General features: G+C 46.4%; 1 protein-coding gene and 1 long non-coding RNA gene across 2 annotated transcripts in view; one reads left to right on the top strand and one right to left on the bottom strand.

Moving 5' to 3' along the window:
* ACVR2B (activin A receptor type 2B) overlaps positions 1 to 7,400 on the bottom strand; it is a 101,084-nt gene extending 93,684 nt beyond the window's left edge. The window contains exon 1 of the mRNA XM_082047137.1: positions 7,023 to 7,400. Coding sequence (XP_081903263.1) covers positions 7,023 to 7,074 — 52 coding nt within the window. The 5' untranslated portion in view covers positions 7,075 to 7,400. The remainder of the gene's footprint in view (positions 1 to 7,022) is intronic.
* Positions 7,401 to 11,009: 3,609 nt separating this feature from the next.
* LOC309436391 lies at positions 11,010 to 19,988 on the top strand. The gene is made up of 3 exons (XR_014183331.1): positions 11,010 to 11,238; positions 12,290 to 12,533; positions 18,572 to 19,988. It is a non-coding gene; the product is annotated as an uncharacterized lncRNA (long non-coding RNA).
* Positions 19,989 to 26,812: the final 6,824 nt, after the last annotated feature.

The raw sequence follows: 26,812 nt of genomic DNA, 5'->3' as shown, positions 1-26,812 counted from the left end.
TTGGATGAAAATTAACATAGCTCAGACTCCAAAGCGCTGCATCTTCTTGTGAACACACTTTAAATAAAGAAGAGCAACCCATTTATGGATCTATTTGTATGAGACTGAGACAGAAAGAAAATAAAATTATACCTCTTGTTTCATAAAACTGTCAGAACACTCCACTTTTCCCAGCAAATCTAATTCCAGATGGACAAAAAAAAAAAGGATAATGTGGTGATCTGAGCACCAGCCATGGACCCAAGAGGATGAGGAGCAACAGTCCTGCCCTGCCACTGACTCCCAAGATCTCAGAAAAGTCCCTCCCGCCACAGAAGATGTGGGAATACCTGGTAAACTTTTGTTCCATACCATAAACTATGCACTATACGATGGCAACATCTGCGGGTACAAGTTTTTCTCCTAGCAGCTCCTGTGCACACAATTTAACAGGCTCGTTTCAGCTCCTTAATACATCCTCGCTTCCCAAACCCATCAGTGAGCCAAAAAATGATGCATTGGATTGGGGCTGCCTCCTGTTCAGCCCATGTCCTCCTGCGAGCAACCCCCTGCCCGCAGAGATCCCCTATGATCTGAAACCAAACCTGCAATGAAATGGCACACCAAGCTGGAAATTGCAGAATTATTAACGAGAAACGAGTAATTCGCATCTTCCTCCAGCCGAGCGCAAACAGGCTTGTTCCTTCCGCTGTGTTCCTTTTATATTTTTTATATTTACAAACCTGCGTGAGTGAGCCAGTTCTTGCTTACAGTCAAACCAACCCAAGAGGGATGTATCTCCTCCAAGAGCAAAAACACATAAACCATCTCCAACGAAGTCACCAAAACAAAGGTGGCCAAAGCACTCTACCAGGTTAAAGCCTGATTTTACCTGATACAGGAACACTTCCACACGCAGTTCATTTTTTGGGTATAGGTACAAAATATTTGGTGCGACCTCAGGTGAGCTGCTTCACGATGCAGCAGGGAGCGCTTGCAGACAGTAACGTTTGCCTGTGCTTGGCCCCTCTGCTTAGTGGTTTTGAGGCAGAGACTTTGTCTCTACGCAAACAGCACTTCGCAAAAGAGGAGCCGTATTTTTCCAAGGCACCTAGACATCAGTAACGTATTTTTTTCTTAAGTAGCGTGATGGACCAATGCCACACGCAATAACATCATCAGAGCGACAAGACTCAAATACAGCAAAATAAGAGGCACTTGTGTGCTGGAGGGAAGTATATTATTGTTATTATTTTACAGTGTACACTGACAATTACTGCTCTCAACTTCTAAGTTTGAATTGAAGCTATACCATAGTAAAGGAGGAAGATGACAGAACGAAAAGAACATGAAATTGGTGAAAAAGGCCAACAGTTACATTCAAATCTAAGCATAACATGTGCTGGGTTTGCAGAATGCAGGCAGAGCGTTTCATCTTTAATTTACTTCTCTGCCCCTTTGACTTTAGTGGCTCCAAGAAAACTTACAAGGAAGATTTAAGGGGGTGAAAAAAAAAAAGTGATGTATATTTTTTAATATACCTTAAAGGAACAAATGACTAAAGAGATACAAAATTATTTCAGAATGAAGTAATAATGAAGAGAAGAGATTAGACATTAGTTGATCCTCAATGGTTAATGGAGGGGAAAGGCAGGGGAGAGGGAGCTTATATGGTGAATGCTGTGGCCACAAACACCTCTCTTAAACACATCCAATTTCACTGATGTGAAAATCTCCACATGAAGGAACAGGCGAAAAAGAGCTTAAGTGGGAACAGGGTGCAGAATGCCAAGTGCTACACTGAATAATTCAGATCCAGGCAGCACTATTGGCCAGGCAAGAAAATCACACCCCCCTGCTAGTTCTAAAATCAAAGGCCAAGGAGGGATAAAAGGGAAAGACAACACCTCTTTAAAGCAGAGATTACGCTCTGTGGTTCGCATTTTCCAACTTCCCACAATGTTTTGTTAAAACGAGAACACCGGATCCTGGGCACTGTGGTACCACCACACTGCCGGTATCACCACCTGCACCTGACCAAGGGACCTGGAAAACGCCGGTGCTTTTTTAACACCACTTCTTCAGTCCAACAGCAAGAGAAGCCTATGCTGAAGTGGGTACCGACCAACCCTGACTTCACCAGAGTTGCCTTCACAAGACTTTTTCAAGTCAGTTCTCTGGTCACCAAAGCTGAGACCCATAAGGGCTTTCAGTTGAGTCTAGGTTACCACTGAACTCAAACAGGTTCTCTCCCTGCCTCCACCCTTCCCAAATTATAACACTTTTCCAGCACGGGCTGATGGGGTGGGATACGCAGATTTCCAGAAGGTACCATAAGGAGAGGCCATGACCCAGCACCGGGTGTGGTACTCCAAGGAGAAGGAGCACCCAGCAAATGGCCTTGGCCACACACAGCCAGAAGCAAGAGGGTTATGAAGCTGCTTCAGCAACTTTTAGAGTACAGATCAAGCTGTTTCGGCCACTTTTAGACTACAGCTATTAGGTTAAACTCAAAATAACTGTCCTGGGTGTGGCTGGTAGAGAGGTGTTATATTTTACGGGGTTTGAAGGATGCGGTGTTACTAAAATGTCACTTCATTCTATTCTAGTGCAGCTCCACACAGTCAACTACTATTAACATTAAATTTTACAAATGCCCCTAGGAGTAGGCCCTGAAACATGACAGCTGTAACTCCTTCCACTACAAGACCTAGAACTGGAGCAACTTTGACTTCTTTTAATTTTATAGCTGTCCTGGCTTTCTAGAAAGAGGCACCCCGTGGACAGAGCACACAAGCGCATCTTTGCCGGAGATCCAGCCTCAAAGCATCTCTGCCATCCACCTCCTTCACTCTTGATAAATTAAGATAAACATCCCTTTGTTCCTTTATACTTCTGCAGAGGAACGCAGCCCTGGAGACATCCCAGGCCAGGCTGGACGGGGCTCTGAGCAACCTGAGCTGGTGAGGATGTCCCTGCTCATGGCAGGGTGGCACTGGATGAGTTTTGGAGGTCCCTTCCAACCCAAACTATTCTGTGGCTCTACGAACCCACCCCATGAACAGGCAAGATGCAAATCACAGCAGCGGGATTCCTGGGCTGGTGTTAAGGGCAGTCCCATCACCAATACTCCAAAAGCTGTTCCTCTTCTATCCAAACCCTCATCCCGCTTCCCAGAAGTGGTGAAACCAGGAAACCCTTGATCTGCAAAGCAAGGAGTGTGTGCGTGGTGGGGAAGGGGGGAACGTGGTGGGAGAGAACAGAAAAAAAAAGGAAGAAAAAAAAATAAAAGGAAAAAAGTAAGGCTGTCCTGCTTCTTTCTTCTCAACCATCTATTCAGCAGCAGCAGGGGAGGTCTACAACTGTTGCGTCATGTAAAGCACAAAAAAACCCCCCTGACAAGCGTGTTTTAGCTGATGGAGACCAGAGTGGACAGGAGGCTGGTGACAGCTCGAACGCGGGGAGTAAGAGACCTCCGCGTTAATTGGCTGTTTCTTACTATCTCATCAAGCGAGCAGGGGCATTACAGCCTGGATGGGCTGCTCAAAGATATGGCAGAAATTTCCACGCATAAATACTTGAGCTAACTACCCAGGCATGGGTTAGACTCTCACTCTGGTCCAGGGATACGGAGTTTTTAACCCTGCCTCATCCACAAAAACCCACCCAAAAGGGGACGTGCTGAAGATGCTTTGAAATGGTGCAGGGGGGAGTAGGGGGGAGTTAAACCACGGGCCATGCAGGACCTGGAGAGGTGTTTATAAATAATGCCACTAAAAATAATACACTGTGCGCTCACATCTTTAACGTAGCATTTTCTTCTCCACAGAACTGTGACAATGGTTACCTCGGCGGTATAATTATCTAGATTTGATGACAGATTAAAAAAAAATATATATATCCCAAACACCTGTTCAAGAGTTTTGTGTTTTTAAAGGCCATTGCCATTAACCTTGGGCCATGCACTTCATTGTGTTTAATTAGCAAGCTAATGAAGCCAGTTTTATTCCCTTTCTCAAGCACAAGAGGATAAATACAAGACAGTGAAAGAGGAGACCAGATCCATTTGCAGCACAGTTCATTGCTGCATGGCATTACTTAAACTTGCACCGAAATAAAAGTAATGCAATGGCTCGGGAAGACGCATTAGCAATGCATTCTGCAAGACAAATCCTTTTACACCTTCTGTATTTTCTAAAGCTCGTCGATTAAAATATGGTTTCTGAACATTTGGGCTGCAGAAAATTTGCAAACAAAGGACTAAAAACGAACATAATGTTTTCCTCAATGAATCCTCAGTATTCCAAAAATTAAGCGTAACAGATTTATTTGGTTTTTTTAAAGAATAGAAGCCTGTGCTTGCTTTGTTACAGCCAGCCAAGGTAGTGAAGAGAAGCATCAACAATGGAGGTCAAGCGATTTTTGAAAAGCCCACCACTTTTGCACAGTCCTAACATGTACACACACAAAAGACACAGTTCAAGCAAAGCCCGGTGTTATGAATCCCAGCAACACATTGCAACTTTGGGTATTTGAGGTTGGTTTATTTTTTTCTTCCTGACTGAACAGCTTTAGGAAAAACTGGACAATAAAGATCACATTGATAAATGCTCCTAAATACCACAAGAAAGGCAAAAAAAAAAAAGGCTTTAAAAGAGGGAGGGATTTACAGAATTGCTAATGCACTGATTTAATGATCCAAGAGGACCCTTCCAAATAAACACAATTATATTCATTTGGAGGGGGGAGGGTTCTTTATTGTATTTTCAAGGGGGGAGAAAAAGTCACCGTAGGTATGCCCTATTAGATTATCCTTTTCATAACATGATACATTTAAGAAGCTTTCAGGGTTAATTTCTTTTTAAACAAATGCTTTTTCTCCCTCCAACTTAGAATTCGACCACTATATGTACAGAGCCATAGGAGCAGGTTAAAAAAAACACACATATACACAAAACCAAACAAAAACCAAAGCCCATACCCAAAACAAACAAAAAAAAAAACAAACCCAAACTCGGAAGCCATCTCTTTTATTGAATCACCCGAGATAAAAGGATTCCAAGATATATGGAAAGAAAATACATTGACCATAAATCTCCTTTATGCACATAATAGAATTTTCCAGCCAAGAGAGCTGTTGTGATGATAGCAACGCCGAGCACCACGAATGCTGATGGCACACACACACACACTGCCTGCTCCTTCCAAAATACCTGCTCTCCCTCAGCACTGCTATGTAAATACAAGCCCGCACAACCCCCTTCTAACACATGGAAACAAAGCTACGTACAAGTGTCCCAGCGATCAGATAAAAAAAGCCCAAGCTGTCTTTGCTCACCATCAATTTTTTTTATTATTATTTTTATTGCCCGCTCCCTTTTTATTGCCGCCCCCCCCCACACACACACTTTCGGTATGACTTAAAAATAAAATAATTAAGCGATGGCACTGTTTATAATGCCAAAGGCAGGCGGTGGCAGTGCATATTTAATGGGCACTCGGAACAAAGGAAGCCCGGCTGCAGGAGCGCCCCGGGGCCGGCTCTGCCGCCCGCTCCCCCCGGTCAGCCCCTTCCCCAGGGCGGGGGGAACACACAGACACACACACGCGGGGAAACCCCCCCCTCACTCCCACCCGTTTTGCAATACAATGAAGTCAACGGGAACTCCCCGGCTCCCACCGTGGAGCGGGGAAAGGGCACGGCCGCAGCATCGCTGCCCCTCACTCCCTGTCCCCGGGAAGCTCTCGGCCACAAACAGCCCCCCCTCGACCCGCCCCCCAGCTGGGGAAAGGACGTAGCGTAACAAGTTGCTGCGCAGCGGGGGGCGGCAGGTTCAGCCCCTGGAGTCGAGGGGCTGTGGTGACCACGCAAGGGCGGGGGGCAAAACTGCTGCCCACCCGGTTTTTCTGCTGGGCAATATGCAACAAAAGGAATGAAAACAACAACAATAATAACAATAATAATAATAATAAAATAAAAACAAGGAGGGAGCGTCGGGATTTCCAGCGTGCCCGCGTTTTCAGTGCTAGGGGGAACACAGGGGCTCTGACTCCTCCCGCCCCACAACAGCTACGGGATGGGCACCCCATGGAGAAACTCCCCCACTCCGGGGAGCGCTGCCCGGGTGCCCACTCCTGCTTCCCCGGCCATGCCCGGGCTTTCGGCTAAACTTCCACCCCGCGTCCCTCGGCAAAATGCGCACCCCGCCGGCTGGAGCTGAAGTTTGGAGGCCAGCCCAGTTCCATAAACCAAATGGGATGAAGAACATACAAAACAAACACCCCCCCCCCACGCCACACAAGCGTCCTCCCGGGGGATGCTCCCCTCAGGCACCCACCCCCCCCGCCCCGCACACCCCCTTTTTCCCAACTTTCTCCAGCTCCCCGCAGCGCCAGCCAGCCCCAAACGCTTCGTTTCGTGCTAACAGGCAAACCCCGACGGGATCGCGGCGTCCCGGGGGGCTAAGGAGGAACCTGGGGGTCCCCTTGGGGCGAAGGGAAGGGGGTCCCTTCCACCTCCCCATCTTGCACAACCGCAGCCCGGCGGACACATGGCCACTACCTGAGCGGCACCGCACCAATTCCGAGCAACCCCCCAGGTCTTCTCCCGCTGCTCCCAACTTCTCCCCCCACCCCCGCTACCTCCCCGGTTTCCCCCCACTCCTCACATACACTCCGGCAGCACCCGCCCAGAAGTAAATGCCCCTTTTCGTAAAGTTTCCTCGATATCACGCCGTGTTTACATTGCCATTAATTCCCACAGGCTGCCTGAAGGGAACAAAAAGCAGCACGGGAAGGCTCGTCCTGCGAGCAGGGAGAAAACGGAGAGGAGGGGGGCGAAGGGGTGAAAAGCAAGAAAAGAAAATAATAAAGAAAATTAAGCAGATGGCAGCGGAGGGGTTATTCCCCCGTTTGCAGGCTCGTTGGTTGCTCTGCTCTGTTTTGGAGGGTGGCTGCGAATAATTGCACGGCCCATTCAATTCTGCATTTGGAGAGACGACCGTAAGCCCGAGCAGGAGGTAAACACGCAGAAATGCACTTACCTGCACAGAAAGTTCCACAAAGCAAGGCGAAAGTCAGCCACGAAGCAATCATATTCCTTTACTTTTTTTTTTCCTCGTGTGCCCTTCTATCCCCAAGGGAAACAAAAATAAAAATAAAAAGATCGAGAGAGCGAAAGAAGGGGGGAGAAGCGAGGCTCTGCCCTATCTCTCTCTCTTAAAAAGAAAAAAAGAAGAAAAAAATCCTGAAAAGAAAAATATTAAATCGGATTTAATTCCTTCGCAGTTGCAAAATGTATCCAGTGGAGAGGAACAGCCCCGCAGCGCCCGGACGGTTCGATCTGCTCCCGCCTGGCCCGGCGTTTGCTCCGAGCTTTCCAAGAGTTTCTTTCCCTGGGCTTTTGTGCTGGGAGCGCGGCGTGCACCACACACCGACTCCCCCTCCTCCTCCTCCTTCTCCTCCTCCTCCCAACCCAGCCCCTTCGGCTCCCCCAGCAGCAGGGGCGAGCTCACACGCACACGCCTGTGTGCGCGCACACCCTTCCTCTTCCCGCGCAGTGCACGCGCAGTCCCGCGCAATGCACGCGCAGCCGTGTGCAAGGCGCGCAACACCCCTCGCCCCCCCCCCCCTCCCCATCCCCGTCCCCCCTCCCCTCCAAACACACACATTCCGCTTCCCCGTGCAGCGCACACGCGGTGCCAGCGCCGGCAGCAGCGAAACTTTGCACCGTTACCGACCCCGCGTCCGGAGCGGCTGCTGGGCGGCAGGCAAGAGCCCGCGGAGAAAGCGCGGAGCGGGCGCGGAGCGGCGGCCGGGGAGAGGGGCTGGTGGCGGCGGGGGGGCCGTGCCGCGGCATCGCGGGCTGCGCGGGGCGCGGAGCGAGGGGGCGGCGGGAGCAGAGGCTGGGGCGGGAGTTGCCATGTACAGGGGAGGAGGGGGAAGGAAAGAAAAAAAAAGGCGGAAAAAAAAAGGCGGGGTGGGGGGAATTTGGAAAGGGGAGGCTTGTTGTGTTTTTTTTGTTTTGTTTTAATAATTAAAAAAAAAAAAAAAAAAACCTGAACCGAGTCCAAAATGGCTTCTAAAAAAAGGGAGAAGCCGAAGCGGAGCCAGCGGGGGAAACCCGGATGTTTGATACAAAGAGGCTGGAGGGGGGCGGAGCGGCGCGGGGGCTCCGCGGCCGCTGAGTGGGGAGCGGGGCTGCCCGTCACGGCCGCGCCCCGCGGAGCGCCGCGCCCCCCGGGGTGGGGGGAGAGGGGAGGATGGAGGGGCGCAGCGCGAACGCACCGCGGCCTCTCGGGGAAAGGGGGTGGATGCCGGACACCCCCCCCCCGCCCCCGCCGCCTTCCCCGGGGAGAGAGCAGCGCTGTCGTCCCCTCCCGGCTTGAAATAAACCGCGTCCTGGCAAAAAAAACCACAAACAACAAAACAAAACCCACAAACCTCCTCCTCTTCCGAGCTGGTGAGAAGCTGTTTTCCTCGCTCATGTCCCGCCTGCACCCAAAAAAGTCTTTTGACCCCAGGATCTTGTAGGGGTGGTGACTCAGGGACAGTGTCCAGGGGTGCCAGGGCACCTCAGCAGAATCAATTTTCAGTCTGTTCCAAGGGTTAATAAGGTTTTCTCTATTGCCAGGGTTAGGGGGATTGAACTCTCACTGCAATTTATTTTAGTTAAAATGAAATAACACAGCGTTAGGGAGCACCGAAGGAATCTTAAGGGGAAGGAGAGAGGAAGGGAAGATGCTGAAGTTGGGTCATTCCCAAGACTTTGGGGCTGCGAGGTCCCCTGACTCATAGGGCTGCGGCACGGATGCTGCACGCAGCTCCTGCGCACGATGGTGAATCGCCAGTCAGCTCTCGCTGATTTGTCCGGTGGGGAGCAAGGCTGAAAATATTTCTAAAACCATTTGCTTTTCTCCTCTGGAGGGAGATAAGAGTAAATATGAATCATTCCTTTAAAAGTTTGAGAAGCGTTTTGTTCCAAGAAGAAATACATATATTTTTTTTTACAGTAAGAAGCTCGTGGGAAACTTCAGGAGACTTTTGTAAGAGCTTGTAAGCTCTTTGAAGCTGGAGACTTTTTATATGTACGTATAGCATTTGCGTAATAAGGTCTTAACCGTGAATGGGATTCCTAGGTGGAGTTGCAATAAACTGATTAATAGCATCATTCATGGTATCATACCTCATTCATATGTTTGCTATAAGAGAAATACATCAACAGGTGTGTAGTGGTTGTGTCTATAAACACAAGACTCTTGGGGGAGAGTTACAGCTAACTTGTGCACCAATGGGCAATGCAATTGGTAAAGCTGCGAAAAATGCTCAAGAAAATGATTTTTGGAGCAAAATGTAGTGAAAACGAGCCCACAAAGAGCTGCTGCTGGGCAGGTCTGTAGCAAGGGAAAAGCAAGGTGGATAATGTCACCCAGCTCGTCAAACCAAGGGCGGCAAATAAGGAGACATGTCTGTCAAAGGGATGGGGTCAGAAATTGATCATTATTCATTCAGAAATAAGCACTCACTAGTAGGGATTGGGGTTTTTTAATCTGGAGGCAGCAATGGACTGATTTTGTCACCAGATGCTTGTGGGACAAATCACTGAGAAGACCACAAGGGTGCAAAAGGGAATGAAAAACAGTGGTCAGAGGAGAAGTAAATGTCCAGCTCGGGATGCATTCAGAGCCTCAAGAGAAAAGATAAACAATGGGTGGATAATTTCTTATAAGGGTGCTTATTTAATTCAAAACCAAATAACGAGTCAATATTATGCTTATTTAATTGGAGGAATAAGTTCTTAAACAGCTACCAAGTGGCTGAAGTGTGGAGAAATGTGTGGGGCAATAAAATACAACCCAGTGTTTCACTGTACCCACGGTTAGCTAAAACAAGGTATTTAGTTAATACCAAGAAAATATTAGCTCTGGGGAGCAGGCAGTGTGGCTAATGCAGTGATCGCTTGGGCTACCTCCCTGCGCAGGCTGATATGCTCTCTGGCCAATTCTGCTCCTATTTTTAATCGTGGCACCATGAAACGTCCTTGTTTTACAATACCTGAATTGGTGCTTTGCAGGCAGAGACCTGGGAGCACGTTTATCATGTGCCTGTCATCGCTTTTGGGGGAACGGACCCAAAGCGCTTGGGATTTTGTTTTAAAGCCACCCAAAAAGGCATGTGGAGCGTGGCCTTTTACCCACAGACGTCGCGCTGCTGCCTGATGCAGCTGATGCTGCAAAGAGCAAACGGACACACAAATGGACTCAGGGTAATTTTCACCCAGGGATAAACGATACTCTGAGTTTTCGTTTATTAAACACCAGGGTTTTCAGTCCGCCTTGCTTACATTGTTTCACAGGGAGATGTTTACCCCCCTGAAAAGCTAAAATGTTTTCTCTACTTGCAACATAAAAGCCCAGGAGTGAGTATTGTCACTGGAGATAATGTTTCAGCCTTAGCAAGATGACACTTAAAAACTTCGTCAGCCTCCAAGAATTTCGGAAATAGCGATGAAGGAAGGTAGCAAGCGTTAAGATCAGGCAGTGCTTGCAAGAAGTGCCCTTACAAGCGGCGTTTTCAAGAGCTTTTTCCTGTTTCCAGTTATCATTAGGGCTGCACAGTTCAGACCATTTGGGAATAATTTTACTTAACAGTTAAAAAAAAAAAAACACCGAACCCTCTTGCACTAAAATAAATTTTAGCTAAGATGGTTTTATGCTTTGCAGCCTCATATGACGCTCAATCTTTCTCGTCTGACTGTTGTAACAAGTCAAATTCATGTATTTTGATACCCTGCATGTGATAAAGATACTTGGATCGCTTAAGCCTCTGCAAAACTGCAGTGCTCGCATGTCATTTATCTTAAAATCCTATTGTAGCTCTCGTGAAATGTAATTTCTTCAGTGAATGGAAATTTATACTGACAGAGGTATTATAAAGCATGGAAAATACTGGGGGAAGGGGACCCAATGTTTCCCTTATCTCTTCATGTATTCACTAACAGGGATTTATTTTTCAGCTTGGCATTGGTTCGTTGCAGATTACAGAGCTCTGATGCAATTAAAGTGACCCGTTTCCAGTCGTCTTAAGCAAAACTTGCATTACTTGCAACAAGTGAGAAATGTGTGCCGAGGCTCCAAGTCAGCAAACCGGTTCACATGCTGCAGTTGCCGTATCAGTTCCTAAAGCTGCTTGTAGGAAATCACTCAGCCTAAAGAAACTCCTGGGATCCCAGCCTCCACCATCCCATTTCAAAATGCACGGGTAAGAAAAAACCATTTATATTCATAACCTCGAGTAAATAAATTGTCACTTTAACTACGCATTTTATTGTAATTAAGCGCTTCCCAGTAATAACCAACCCACACCATGAAGTGGTTTCTTAATATAACAGTAAGCTAAGTTCTCGGTTGTGAGCAGAGTTAGGAAGCTTTTAAAAGCACAGACCAATTAATACAGCAGGGCGATGTTGCACGGTTCTCAATGTGTGGAGAAAAGGTGGTTTTGTGGAAGAACTTTATCCTTGTTTTCAAGAAATCCCGTTGCTGTGTGGTCAGTATCTCACCTGCAGAATTTCCCAGCAGGATTTATACCCAGTATTAGCCTGATTGAGCTCCCAGAGGCCTTGCCTAACTCTAAAGGGAACAGAGCTGAGGCAGATTTAAACCTTGCCCAGCTTTCTAAGGTCTCGCTGCTGTCACCTCTCCATAATGCAGCTACTATTAACTTTGCTGGAATTTCTATATTTGAAGCGGCTTTAAATTAGAGCCTGGACTTCCAGACGTGGATGCAGATGGTCTTTGCTACTGTCTGTACGAGGCCTTGATTTTCACTCTAAAAAAGCCCACCCATGGTGACAAATTTGCCCTTTGCGGTCTGGCTTCAGTGTGACCGGTAAAAATAGCGAGTGATACGGCAGACAGAATGGGCCCTAAACTATATGAAGGTATTTTTTTCGTAGCTTTTCTTAGCTCCAGACTAAAGAGCAAGGCATCAGATGTTGACAGATTAGAGGGGAATATACCAAGCAAAGGGATCTATTACCAAAATGCCTGTAAACTAACAGTTTTGCCATCCTCCAGAATTTGAACTTTTCCTTTGGTTCTCGGTTGTATTTCGATTAAAGTGTAAATACCAGCAACTGACACATGTCACCCCGTGTCAGAGCCGCTTGCCAAAGCTTTGTTCAGGTTGGATCTTTAGTGTCGCTTTATTCGTCTGTGAATTTTGTTCAGACTTCTGGGGCATAGCTCATTATTTTTACCGCTGTAACCAGCAGAGTTGTTGTATAATTATTTCTCTTTAAATCTGGGAGAACTTGTATGGCCTATTGGGCAGGAACCTAATTGCAAGAAGGCTCTGGAGGATGGACAGTGCTGGATGGGAGCTGCACCGTTAGCGTGTTACCCCCTCTCAATAAAGGAGAATCCAGGCTCTAATCCATACCCCCAAGACACGCCAGCTCGCCGGGAACCAAAGCACGCCCACACTCGAGTTGGAGACTTCTGTGCTCAGACGAGGAGGATTACGGACATCATATGACTAATTCTGCAATGACGGTATATGCTTAATTGGTAAAGGACTGCATTTTCTATCTTTTTTTAACCCAGGACATAGCGTCAAAGGTCTGCCTAATGCTTGAGGTTCCTTTCAGGTATTTTCTTCATTGAGGTTCACTGTACTGAAGGTTACTGTGGCTGCCGGCTTTGTCTTGTGCCTTTGAGCACTACTGTGCTTTTTAAGTGATGAGAAACCAGCATTCAGATTCCCCTGAAACACCAGGTTCTGCTGCTCTCACAGCTCACAGAGTGATTTCCCTGAACCGCAGGTACGGAAGCTCCAGCTGTTGCAAAAGCCAATGGACAGGAGTCAGGAAAAGCAGAGTAAATGGACTATGATACCAAACTGTAGACATTCATTTTAATGTCCTGCTTTCAATCTCTCTGCCTCAGTTTCCCTGTAAAATACAAATGCAGTCATTTCACTATTGGTGGTGCTTAGCTCCTAAAAAAATAAGTATCTCTCTAACTTCCAAGAGCACATTTTACAGCAAGTTCAAGTCAATGCATCTCAAATTTGGTGGGAGGAAGATGTTTCTACCAGCTGATGGTACTTATCCGTTCAAACAGATTACCAGGTGCCACAACAGCAAAATCCCTTCTGCTTGAAGTGTTCAAGACTGCCTGGATGTCTGTCAGGAAAATGTACTCCCAAGTTGGTGGTAGCAATACCAGAATCACTTCTTGGTGACAATCATGGTGGCTGTGACAGCCTCCAGTAATGGGAATCTATTAATCTCGTGTTCTGTGCCCGTAAAGCACTCTGTCCTCCTTCCATTAAAAGCTGAAGGTAAATAAATACGGGTCACATCATTGGACTGTTTTGCTTGCGTAGAGGTTGTCGACAAAGCTTCTATGTGAGATGGACAAGCAGAAGGGTGAAAGAAAATCTTCCCATTCTCAGGGTAAGGCTGGCCAGGGTGCAATGCTGCGGCCCTGGGAGCTGCCGAGTCGCCCTGGTTATTCCGCTTTGTTTTGTGCAACAGCCGATGTTGCAGACACTGGCTGGGGGTGGCAGGTGAGGGGCAAGGCGTTAAACCTCTTCTGTCCTCAGGGCATGTTTGGACCAGGTTATGGCAGCCTGAAGTGCTGCACTCTTTTGGGTGGCTGCCAGCAGGACCCACAGGGTTTTGCAACACCTAAAAAAGAGCCTGCAAATACAACAGCCCTTGAAGCTGCAGAGCAAGAACAGCGTGTTCAGTCACTGCCCTTACACTGTGCCATAACCCTATCTGTTTGAGTTACCATCCTCTGTAAAATATCATAGAATTGTAGAATCAGAGAATAGTTTGGGTTGGAAGGGACCTCCAAAGCTCATCCAGTGCCACCCCTGCCATGAGCAGGGACATCTTCACCAGCTCAGGTTGCTCAGAGCCCCGTCCAGCCTGGCCTGGGATGTCTCCAGGGATGGTTCATCCACCACCTCTCTGGGCAACCTGGGCCAGTGTTTGTTCACCCTCAGTGTAAAAAAGATAGTAGGTATTTACCCACATTGTCTTCAGCTGTTGATGTTTTACCTGAAAATACAGTGCAGGTGTTTTAAAGTGAGTATGGTGGCTACAGGAGCCTAGAGGCAAGGCCTGTCATCTCTCCAGCTCTCTCACCTTCCTCTCTCCCCAGGTGTTTAAATGGCAGAGGAACATCTTTCAAATTCCAATATTTTATTTTAAAAGCTAGACTTGGGGGTTTTAAACTGGTTGCAATTAAGCTTTAACAATGGGAATGTTCATACAGAGGTATTGTGTCTCTCTTTGAAATGGTTCTGCCTAAGAAAAGCATCTGTATCCGTCCTGCAGACAGCTGGACCATGCTGGAGGGTTTATTTTCACTGTTCTTACCTGTGGCCTCGTGCCTCCTGACACATTCAAGGCAGGTACGGAAGGACCAATAAAATATGTCCTGGAGCGTTTGGTGTATTTTTAGAGTTTGTCCCAGATTATTGGCCATTGTCCCAGATTTCAGTGGTTAGGGTATAAGAATGCCCGGTGGGGCTGAGTGCTTCCTGTACTGCTCTCAGGAAGACTTTAATCAGGAAAAATACCCTCTCAAAGAAGGCAAATAATTAAGTTTTTGTGGCAAATAATCAAGTTTTCGTGGCAAATAATCTACTGCCATTAGCAGGAGGCGATAAACACTCAAGACCACAGTATAAATAGAACAAGGCAGATGGACTAAGCATTGAAGTGCAGCATTATTGTGTTACATGGTATTGAGCAATGAATTGGACATCCCTGGCAAGGAAGTCATAGAATCATATAATAGAATAATTTTGGATGGAAGAGACCCTCAGGATCATCGAGTGCCACCATAACCTAACTCTAGCACTAAACCATGCCCCTAAGAACCGTGTCTAAATGCCTTTTAAACCCCTCCAGGGATGGTGACGCCACCACTGCCCTGGGCAGCCTGTTCCAATGCCCGACAACCCTTTCTGGGAAGAATTTTTTCCCAATATCCAATCTGAACGTTCCCTGGGACAACTTGAGGCCATTTCCTCTTGTCCTGTCACTTGTTCCTTGGGAGAAGAGACCAACCCCCTCCATGCTCCAAGCTCCTTTCAGGCAGTTCAGAGATCAGAAGGTCTCCCCTCAGCTCCTGTTCTCCAGCTGAACCCCCCAGGTCCCTCAGCCGCTCCCATCACACTTGTGCTCCAGCCCCTCACCAGCTTTGTCACCTCTTCTGCACTCTCTCTAGTATTTCCATGTCCTTCTTATGATGAAGGGCCCAAAACTGAACACAGGATTCAAGGTTTGGCCTCACCGGTGCTGAGTACAGTGGCAAAATCACTTGCCTAGTCCTGCTGGCCACACTATTCCTGATACAAGCCAGGATGCTGTTGGTCTTTTTGGCCACCTCGACACACACTGGCTCATATTCAGCTGGCTGTCAATCCAGACACCCAGATCCCTTTTGTTGTCCCTAGTTGTCCTTTTGTCTTTATTGGTACCAAAGTTTGTTTTAACACCAGAAAGTGTCTGTTTTTGCTGGTCACCGGGGAGAAGTGCTGGTGTAAACTGCCTGTTGGAAACTTGTCCCACACCTGGCAGCTGGCAATGTACCATTGAGGAGCTCATGCCGGAAGGGATCTCCAGGTGTCATCCAGTCCATCCTCCTCCCTTTGGCAGTGTTTATTCAACCTGTGTCATTCCTGAGAAATGCTCATCCAACCTCTTCTTGCAGTGCTGGGCATTGCATGGTGCTCTGGGCTCCCAGGGCTCCCAGACCATTTTCCCTCCCACAATAACCTCAGCCTTTCCTGCTCCAGTTTGGTTCTTACTGAGTACATGGGGGACAGGTTGTTCCTTTTCTTGCTGTTCCAGCTTTTACATATTGCAAGATTTTTTCTTTTCAGTCTACCAAAGCCAAAACAGACCATTTGTCTCTTCCTGGTGTCTCTGGCAGTGCAGCATGACCCTCACTCCATCCCTTGGGCTGCGTAGCTCTATCTCCCTCGCTGAAGTGATGGACTCCCTGTGCCACCGTCTCTGACATAGGTTCCTCAGCTCTGAGGGACTTCTCTCCATTCAGGCCCCCCAGTTAAACTGCAGGTCTTCGGAATGCTGAAGGGCTCCCTGATGGACTCATCCAAGCAATTTCTCGCTGTCATGGGCTTCCACCTTGGTCTTATCTCCCTACCCTCCTATCAACTGCTTCTTGCCCAGCTGCCCTAATGCCCTTCTCAGATTATTTCCTTAGCTTCATAGCATAGAACACATGTAATAAAAAGTACAAAGTGTAGAAACGATTCTGTTAAGAATCCAACCACTGCTCCATCAGTTTTGTAGAGAGACAGGAGTGACACATTGCCAATACAGATGCAGGTGAAATACTGCTGCAGTCCGTTATGCCTGGGAGAAGAACCTGTTTTCCTTCCCAAAGCTCCCCAGCATTCATATCTTGGACATTTTGGCATCTTATCAGTGATAAATGTATTCCCAAGTGAGGGCAGCCAGCCCTGGCTGTGATGCCAGGGTATTGTGAGTCCCTGGCATGGGCAGTGCCTCTCCATGGATTTCAGAAGAATGAGACAGGACTGTTTTTGTAGGCAGCCTCGAAGTGTTACCTGTTTGTAGGTGTCTCAATGGCCCCTAAATTGGGATTAGGACCTTTGGAAAGAGTGTTACAATTCCTATCTTGACTTTCCTGGCCCCATATTAACTCAGACTCTCTTACTCCCAAAGGCCGCTGATATTGTCCTTTATTTTCGCAACCAAATGCCATTCATTTGTGCTGAGAAGCAGGGACTGGCAGCAGGGAAATAATCAATAATCCAGCAAGCAACCAATCTGTTTCCCATTTATCGTGGCCTATCCGTGCTGTGGGATAGAGCACAGACTCTTAATTATTCAACTGCCACAGTTCAAATGGTTGCAAGTGGCCACTAACACCAGATTTGAAAAGAATTCAATTATATTGGGAAGAAAGATTTAAAGAAAAAATGGCATGGGACAAGCATGAGAAGGACATATGGCAGAGGAACTGGTTGGGAGTATTCTGGTAGCCTGAGTTCCAGCTCAAGCTTCTGTAGGATCTCTGATAGGCTTTGCTTTACTTATCTCTTAAGTCCTGATCAGAATGGGAACAACAGGCTTTATCCACAGAAGTAATTAAAATGTTGCACTCCCTGGCAGAGGAGGTAAAATCAATTTCTCAAATACAAAATGAGGAGCAATTGGCCAAGCTGCTGCCATGCGGAAAAAAAGATCCAGGGCCGTGATGCTTGGGAGTACAGCAGAAATCCAGTGCTGCAAAAATCCATCAGTCCTCTGGGTTGCCTGTTCAGAGGGACACACTGCAGAACGCACAGGACAACCTTTCCATTCACACAGAATCACAGAATGTCAGGGATTGGAAGGGACCTCAAAAGCTCATCCAGTGCAATCCCCCCGCCGGAGCAGGAACACCCAGATGAGGTTACACAGGAAGGTGTCCAGGTGGGTTGGAATGTCTGCAGAGAAGGAGACTCCACACCCTCCCTGGGCAGCCTGGGCCAGGCTCTGGCACCCTCACTGAGAAGAAGTTTCTTCTCAAATTTAAGTGGAACCTTTTGTGTTCCAGTTTGTACCCATTACCCCTTGTCCTATTCTTGGTTGTCACCAAGAAGAGCCTGGCTCCATCCTCCTGACACTCACCCTTTACATATCTGTAAACGTTCATGAGGTCACCCCTCAGTCTCCTCTTCTCCAAGCTCAAGAGATTTCTTCATAAGGGAGATGCTCCACTCCATCATCTTTGTTGCCCTGCGCTGGACTCTCTCCAGCAGTTCCCTGTCCTTCTGGAACTGAGGGGTCACAACTGGACACAATATTCCAGGTGTGGTCTCACCAGGGCAGAGTAGAGGGGCAGGAGAACCTCTCTGACCTACTAACCACCCCCTTCTAATACACCCCAGGTACCATTGGCCTTCCTGGCCACAAGGGCCCAGTGCTGGCTCATGGTCATCCTGCTGTCCCCAGGACCCCCAGGTCCCTTTTCCCTACACTGCTCTCTAATAGGTCATTCCCCAGCTTATACTGGAACCTGGGGTTGTTCCTACCCAGACGTAAGACTCTAGCTTGGCAATGGTGGGGTCTCGGCTCAAGAACAATTTCCACACCTTGGGATACATACGACTCAGTTGGGAAAAAGCTCAGAGAGCTGTAAAAAGAATTATTGAAGGTGTAGAAAACCTGCCTTTGAGGAAAGGCTGAGGGAGAGAGAAGCGTGTGGTCTGAAGAGGGACCAAGCTGAGACAAAACAAGTTGCCAAATACATGCAAGGCTTGGGCAAAGCGGGGCACAATGTGTCCTTGTTCCTTCTGCAAGTAGGGTGAGTCCCGGACTTCAGCTCCAGCAGGAAAGATGTAGGTAAAACATCAGGAAAAACTTTCCAGTGCTGTGGATAGTTCAGCACTGGAATGTATTCCCACAGGCAGTTGCAGAATTGTCACTGCAAGGAGGTGTTAGACAAAGATCTTGCTGGGATGATTGTGGTTGATTGTACCAAGGGCTTCTTATTACAGAAGGCTTCATTTAAATTTCTTTTCCTATTTTCTCCAGTTGCCACTGAAATCATTGGAATTCAGCACTTCAGCGTTTGGGAAGACCTGCCACAATAGCAATCCCCTGTTTGCAATCGAGAAGATGGCAAGAGCAATCACATGCATACGTAGCTGATGTGCAGCTCTGAGGACTGTAGTGGTACAGAAACAAGCTGAGAAATAAGTGTGCCATAACTGTAGAATTTGGTTATTCTAGAGCATTAAAAATCCAGCCTTTCTTTGTCAAGGAAGCACTGCACATGAACAGAGCTTTTCTGTGTGGAATATTGCAAAGAAATCTCAGTTATGTTTAGTATTAGAAGGCACAAAGGAAATCTCATTAGAACCCACCAGCAATGATCTGTTATAAGGGAACAGGAGCAATTTGTGAGCTTTCGGAAAAATAGAGTGTGTCTCTGTTCTGCCCCTGTCCTCACTGTCTGCTGTTACTCTAGGACACTGATTTCTTGAGAGAAGGATCTGCTCCTTCTTGCTCACGTTGCTCTTATACATCACGTTTTATTTGCTAGGAGACTTGAACGACAAGCAGCAGACTCTCCTGTTCCTATTTTAAACGTGGAAATGGCAGTACAGCGAAATAAAATGACTTGTACAGGGTCACAGAACAATTTTGTGGCAGGGCTAGGACCAGAACCCAGCTCCCTTGCTCCCAAACCTGTTTGCCAGCCTTCAGCTCTTCATTGACCCCTAATTTTAATCACCGTCCAAGGATATCTGTTGGCTTCTTCCAATTGACTTCCATGGGAGTAATGCCAGGTATCAAATGAAGTCACTGGGAATATCAATGCAAAAGAAGCCAATATTAAATGCAAAGAAGGAACTGATGGAAATGAAAAAATAGATTTTACAAAAAAAGGAATAAGTTCTAGTGCCTCTTCCATAATATCATTCCCCCTTTAATTTGTGCCTGGTCAAAATTAAAAAAAAATAGATTGCTAATATTAATAGATGAAATGAATCTTGAATTTTATAATAGTGGAGGAAATGAAAGGATCCAAGTAATATTGTGTTGTTAACTGAGATTTTAATAATGATTCTGTCCTCAGTTGGTGCATTTATTCCACAGAAGGTAAATCATTAATGAAGAAGGGTAAAAACAGTTTTATGGTTATGGATTTTTGAAAGAAAAGTTTAATTTTGCTTAACTTCTGGAAACTCTGGAATATGACTGGAGCTCTAAAACTAAAAGGCAAACACCTCAAAACCAGTCCACTAAGACAGGATTTAGCTGAGTGGCTAACACAGCCTGGGGGAGGATGGAGCAATGTTCTTGGCTTATCTCTGAGAGAGCAGAGGTGAGTGGAAGAGGTGTTAGAGATGTTGTTTTTGATGGAGAAAGGGAGGTTTGAAGGTTTGCTTTTGAAATCATAGAATCGTAGAATAGTTTGGGTTGGAAGGGACCTCCAAAGCTCATCCAGGGCTACCCCTGCCATGAGCAGGGACATCTTCACCAGCTCAGGTTGTTCAGAGCCCCGTCCAGCCTGGCCTGGGATGTCTGCAGGGATGGTTCATCCACCAACTCTCTGGGCAACCTGGGACAGTGTTTTGCCACTCATTGTAAAAAATTTCTTCCTCATGTCTGGCCTGAATCTCCTCTCTTCTAGGTTAAAACCTTCACTCCTTGTCCTGTTGCAACATGGCCTACTAAAAAGTCCGTCGCCATCCTTCTTATAGGCCCCTTTTAATTACAGAAAGGCCACAATAAGGTCTCCTTGGAGACTTCTCCAGGCTGAACAACCGTAACTCTCTCAGCCTGTCCTCATAGGAGAGATGTTTCAGCCCTCTTATCATCTTGTTGGACTCCTCTGGCCCCTCTCCAACAGGTCTGTTGGTTGGTTGCATTCTCATAGCTATTTCCGAATTGCATCTGGAGAGCAGTAAGGACATCATCCTAAAGCAAGGGGGATCTAACGACGCTCATCCTATGGTCTCTGTGAACTTTTGCAAGATCTGCTTCCACCATGTCTTCTGCAGGGGATGGGTGTATTCAAACCACTCTCAGTGCTGTGAGGGTGTTTGACTTCCCAGGTGAAGAAAGAGCCCACCAGGGCTGGTGTGTCCAATGGTGGCTCTTGACCTACCCTGCACTATCTTCAACCACCTCCAAGGAGTCTCATAAAAAAGGGCTTCCTGGAGCCCATTTCACACCAACCCCTCTGGCTGAAAATGTCGAGCACAGGGAGAATCATGATCTCAGAGCAGTGAAGAAGAAAAGCATCTCTGTAGCTGGGGTTCGCCGCCCAAGAAAAAAGCAAATATGGAACATACACGCCTGTATGTGCACAGAAGAGAAGGGAGAAAAGACAGAATTCCCCTGATTCCTTAATGAGCATAGCAACCCAACCATGAATGTAGAAATTTGCAAATTAAACAACATTTTTGTATTTAAATTACCAAATCAATAAAGAGATGTAAACATTAAACAACATTATATGAGAGCCTGGAGTGTCACCACAAAAATTAAGACTATGTAATTAAAAGTACAATGCAATTTATTTTTATATCATTCTTCATTCAAATCAACAAATCTTATTACTTACCCAAAAATGTAAAGCAGGCTGCAAACTAATTCAAAAGGCGAAGACAAAGTGGCTCTTGAAAAACCTATGTTTCTTGGTCCCTTAGATCTGGCAGCAGTCATGATTTAATGTTTCAACTACTGTAACAGGTTATATTGCTGAAGAAAAGTGCATTAATTACTATGGGAAACTTAAAAAAAAAATAATCTAATTAAGAAGAATAAAATCATTCTTATTGACTGGGAAAAATAAAACTATATAAAGGAAAATGAAGGATGAAAAAACTGAAGACACACAAATATTAATAAATGTGGTCTGTGCAGGGTAGAAAACACACTTATGCAGTTGGTGGGGGGTGTGGATTTGAATCTGACTGGAGATCACGGTTTGCTGGGGCTGAAGCTCTTCTCCAGTATCTCCCCCACTGGAAGCACCTTCTAATTAGCTGCAGCACAGGGAGCTGAGTTTGCTCTCAATTCAGCTCAACATGTCCATGCAGAGCCAGCCCCACTGGCTGTGTCTGAAACAACAGACTAAGAACATGAGATTGCACTGCAGTTCTGGATATAGTACGGGTAATGAAATAATCATCTCGATAGTTGCCATCTTCCCTAAAAAGTCACAGAGGACACAATAAGAAAAAAGTCCTGTGTCCCCAACCATACGATATGTCATGCCTGGGAACACCATAGGGATGAATTGTCATGGGCAGATGCAAATTTGCCTTTCAACTAGGAAGAGTCCTTTAAAGTAATTTAAAAGGAACCTTTCTGTGTGAAATATCCACCACCTTGTTTGCTCAGCCCCAGCTGAGGTCATCTTTTGACTTTATCGCCAAGTATCACAGAATCACACAGAATAGTTGGGGTTGGAAGGGACCTCTGGAGATCATCCAGTCCAACCCACCTGCTCAAGCACGGTCAACAGAGCAGATCACACAGGAAGGTGTCCAGGTGGGTTTGAATGTCTCCAGAGAAGGAGACTCCACAACCTCTCTGGGCAGCCTGTGCCAGGCTCTGGCACCTCAAAGGAAAGATGTTTTTCCTCATATTCAGATGGAACCTCCTGTGATTCAAGTCTGTGCCCGTTGCCCCTTATCCTGTTGTTGGGCACCACTGAGAAGAGTCTGGTCCATCCTTTTGACACCCACACTTGAGATGTTTATCAGCATTGATGAGATCCCCTCTCAGCTTCTCTTTTCCAGGCTGAATAGACCCAACTCTCCGTCTTTAAGTAGGTGCTATAAAGGAGCACCTGCATCCCCATTCCATGCCTTCCCAGGATCCCCAGGGATGCAGCGCTGCTTTGGAAGCAGGTGCGTTTTGTATCGGCCAGAAACAGCAGCCAGAAATGTTAGGAGGTGTTTAACCATTTTTTCCAGATGTGAAGTTATATGGGACTGTGTGTGGTTTTGTCATTGCCGGGACTGGGTTTTGGGGCTGCGATTTTGGGCTTTTATCCTGGTTTGGAATAAGAGTGTGTTTATTTTATGATTTTGAACATTTTCATTATGGGAAACCATTTTTTATACCCACCTTTACTGCCCTCATTCCTAAAGATCCTGCTGGTGTCAAAATGTCTATGGATGTTAGAAAGAAGAGAGGGAATGCCATAGGGTCAACAGCTACACTAAGTATTTAGACACATACATGCAGTTTAATTACTTGTGCTGATATTAGTGGTATTAATGTCTTTTCAAGCCAAAGATCAAAGTTCTCCTTTGATCACTTGTATTTACTTCACATATAAAACAGACTACAGCAATTTGGCCAGTTGTCTTGTACTGAATCCAGTAACTTGTACATCATTAATATCTCCAAATATGAAAAATTAGTAGTATAAATTTTGCACAGCCCTTCCAGGATTACAAATCTTCATCAAAGGCAAGAGGAATTGTCTGAGGAATGAGGACTTCAAGATTCAATGAGTGCATACTGTGCCAGACAGGACGGAACTAAGTGAAATCTTTGCAACAAATGACGCTATTACGGATATATGCTTGCACAGAAAGCCAGCAAAAGGGCATCGAACCACCTTGGCTATATTTTGGTGTTATTGCTGACACCCAGAGTTGCACAGCTTTTTGCTCAAAGGTAAGCATGTTCTCCTTTCCAGCCTTCACCTGCAGGAAACAAGGTTGCAAAGCAATAACCATAGGCAGAGATTGTTTGAAGGGTGTTGATTGACTGGGGGTTATTTTGCAGCATAGAAACATCTGAGCAGTAATGTCTTTTGATTAGCAAAGAATTTTTATGTTGAACGTTGCAAAACACACAAGGATTACTTGTGCAGGGTATCACATAGACCATGTGAAAGATACGGACACAAGGGTTGCAGAAGCAACCTTCAGTTACAAAACACAGAAATAAGCAAGGATTACATTCACCCTCTGAGGGAAAGATAGAAGGGGTTTTTAACGTGGTAGCATCCGAAGGCTGTTGTTGGGGCCATGCCATACTGTACATGCTCTGCTAATCCAGGATCTGTAGACATAAGAACTTTGTATAGTCTAGCCTGAGCTCCTGCACAACCAGACCCCCAGGGCTGATGCAATCCCAATGCACAGCTCACATACCGCATTTTGAGTCATGTGGCAGTGACTCACGTGGGGTTGAGGTCTGGGGACACGTGGGAGGGCTTGGGGCTGTTGCTCAGAGGTGGTACATTTTAGCTGAGTGTGGAACAACTGCTCTGCTCAGGCATCCTTTGACCCACCGGTAACGCTCTTTGCAGTACAGGATACAGAGAAAGCTGCACCAGCAAATGCTTGAGGTGCACAGAGAGCATCAGGGCAGGGGAAGGTCCTGAGGGCAGAGGTGGGAGTAAACTTCTAAATGTGAACTATCACTCTGGACTTCCCAGGCAGCAAGAAGAAATGAGTGTTTTTCTTATGCAATTCATCTGCTCTGTTTTAACCATCTAGTTTAGGAAGAGATGAATCACCGTAGACTCCATTGACTGTATTGACTGGCTCTCCGCTGACTAGCAAGGGAGCCACAGGTGACTGGCTCAAGTGCAGATTTCTGCTTTAGCTGGGTGAATCTACCGAGTGCTTCATGCCCATAGTGTTAAGACTTGGCTGCTCTGAGCAGCTCAGACTGTGGCATTTCAGTCAATAACTTCCACGGCAAGCACAGTATTTTTGCGGAAGCGACACCTATCAGAAGGAGTTTGCAGTGTAATTGGGCAAAAGAAATAGCAGGTGGGAAACAGAGGTGCCCTGCGATCAGTAGGAAATAAAGTCTGCCCTTCCTACACCACGTCCCTCAAAACCTGTGTCTCTTTTATAGCAGGTTTCCATGTCTTCACAGAAAGATTAGTTCAGGTATGAACTAATCATACTGATGGTTAGTTCCTGATGATTGCTGTCATCTCTCTCCCTTCAAACTGAAGGGGTCCTGTTGAAGCCATATCTCATCCCCCTGCGGTTATTTGCTGCACTTTATCCTCAGTCCACCAGCTACTTCTGAAAAAGCCTTGGGTCACCAGGAGAGAAACTGGCTGGGTCATCAAGAAAGCGTATGCTTGGAAGAGAGAAAAAAACAATCAGTCTGTAGGAGTGTATGCCATTAAAAGCAAAAACCAGCCTACACGTGTAAGAGCGGCAGCCTCTACAGTGTGGAGTACGTCCACATGCTTAGCCTGTTGTTTCAGAAACTCCGACTCCCTTCAGCTGTGATCGCTCTCAACTGTTTGCAGTCTGTGTGCGGTGACGTGCGTGGCATATTACTATGAAAATGTGCATTCTTGTTAATAGGTATGGTTTAGGATGATTGTTAGCAGAGCATAAGGCCTTATTGATTGAAAGTGGCATATGGCAAGGATGTATAATGATTCACTTTGGCTGCTAGTTTGAAATCCTATTCATGGGCGAAAAAAACCCCACTCTCCTTTGCAGTCAGGCTTCATTCTTTCTGCAGTGTGTTTTTCAAATGGGGCCATTTTACAAGTGATCCGTAGGAGAGATTTCCTGCTCTCCTGGGTGTGTGCTCAAAGCTCTTTTCAGTCCTGCAAGGGCAGGTCACAATAACAAAAGGTGAAGTTATCATATGCTTCCCTTTGAGGGAAAGGTTGGTTGTCTTGTCTTTTTGAGGGCATTTAGTGTTTATGAAAGGTGGTGGACTTGAAAACCTGATGCACAGTACATGCCAGGGAGAGGTCCAGCCCGAGCAATGCCCATTTTCCAGCAGCACGTTGGTGCCCGGTGGGAGAACATGTGAATCCCCACCTGCAGCAACAGCCTCGTGGAAATGATTTTGACATTTTTACCAATTCCATTTTGGAAAGACGAAGCTGCCCATGCTCCAGCAAGCTGCAGTGAAGGTGAACACTTCTGGATCCAGCTTCTCGTCACCAGGGGGGGAAAAAAAGCGTGTTCCTACATGGCATTAGCAAATACAGAGTAATTAACCTGAGGTAAAATCCCAGTGAAGGCAAAGCAGCCAAAGTATTAATACATGTGAACTGACAGAGATAAGCCCTGAGGACCTCATCCATCTTCCGTGTGTGTTAGCAGGTCCGAGTAAAGCTTGAGTTGTCTCACCTGTTTTGCCACGTGTAGGCTGACAAAGTAAGCAGAGACCCTGTGGCTGGGTCACGGTGGCACCTTGTGAGTCCTGAATGCCACCCCCACCACATCACTGGTACTTCTGAGGGGTGTGGTGAGCCTCAAGAGAAGTGTCCCGAAGGACGACAGCTCAGAGTGACACTGCCCCAGCACTCAAAAGCAAATCCTGTTCCCCAGGAGGCCAGGGCAGGGAAGGGTTTTGCTGGGTTGGCTGAACAGTGGAGAAAAAGGTGATTCCAGCAGCACCTCAGAGCTATCTTGCAACTTCCACTAAACAGAGAAACCTGCAAGGACTGGTCCTAACCCACCAGTGGATCAGCTCATCAGGAAGATAACTGATAGAGAGAACGAGATTATCTCTGCCCGTTCCTATAGCCCTGCAAGCCTCCCTGACCTTTATCTGGCTGATTTAATAACATAATGTTTGGTGATATCTGGACACTTTTCTTGGCAACAGCACCACAAACTATTCAAATATCATTCCCCTCAGTACTGGAAGTACAGCCCTTGTATTTCCCCACCAGCAAATAAAGAGCAGAGCCTTCATATATGTCTCTCCTGGGAACCAATGCTTTCTAGGAATTGCTTACAAAGAATTAAGTAACCCATTTGATTGTCATCCAGAAGCCCTGGGCTTGCTCCATGATCTTGCACGATTCTTTTTTCCAGGGAGATACTTCTTGGAGATGGTCTCAAGGATTTGCCTGTGGTAGGCAAAACAGGCCTTCCTTGAATAAAATAACTCTGAACAAGCAAATAAACTGAATGCCTTTCATTATACCTGTCACCAGTTTATTTACTCCATGGCCTCTTTCTGCCATAAAAGTCTTGAGTGATTTCAGCATACTAAAACATCTGCACTCATTTTCGGAAAATAACAACAACTACCGATGTCTGAACTGACTATTTTCTCAGAACGCCTATTGTTCAGTGTCCAACCCTTATTGTTTCTCATCTCCTGTGAGTGGTTTACAATGAAATCCACTTTATTTACAGTGGAAAGCAAAATATGTCAGAGCAAAACAATCGACTATAAGCCTTCAGTCAGTAACAGCTTATTTTTGTTCATGCTAAAATGTAGTCACTTCTTGCATTCATTGAAATCGGTGGCAAAATTCCCATTTGGAGGTGTCTGTTTGGTTCCGTGCCAGAT

Source organism: Streptopelia decaocto (genome assembly GCF_964273445.1).
Source record: "Streptopelia decaocto genome assembly, chromosome: 2".
Lineage (NCBI taxonomy): Eukaryota > Metazoa > Chordata > Aves > Columbiformes > Columbidae > Streptopelia > Streptopelia decaocto.
The sequence above is the reverse complement of the archived record's forward strand: the minus strand, read 5'-3'. Positions and strand labels throughout refer to the sequence as shown.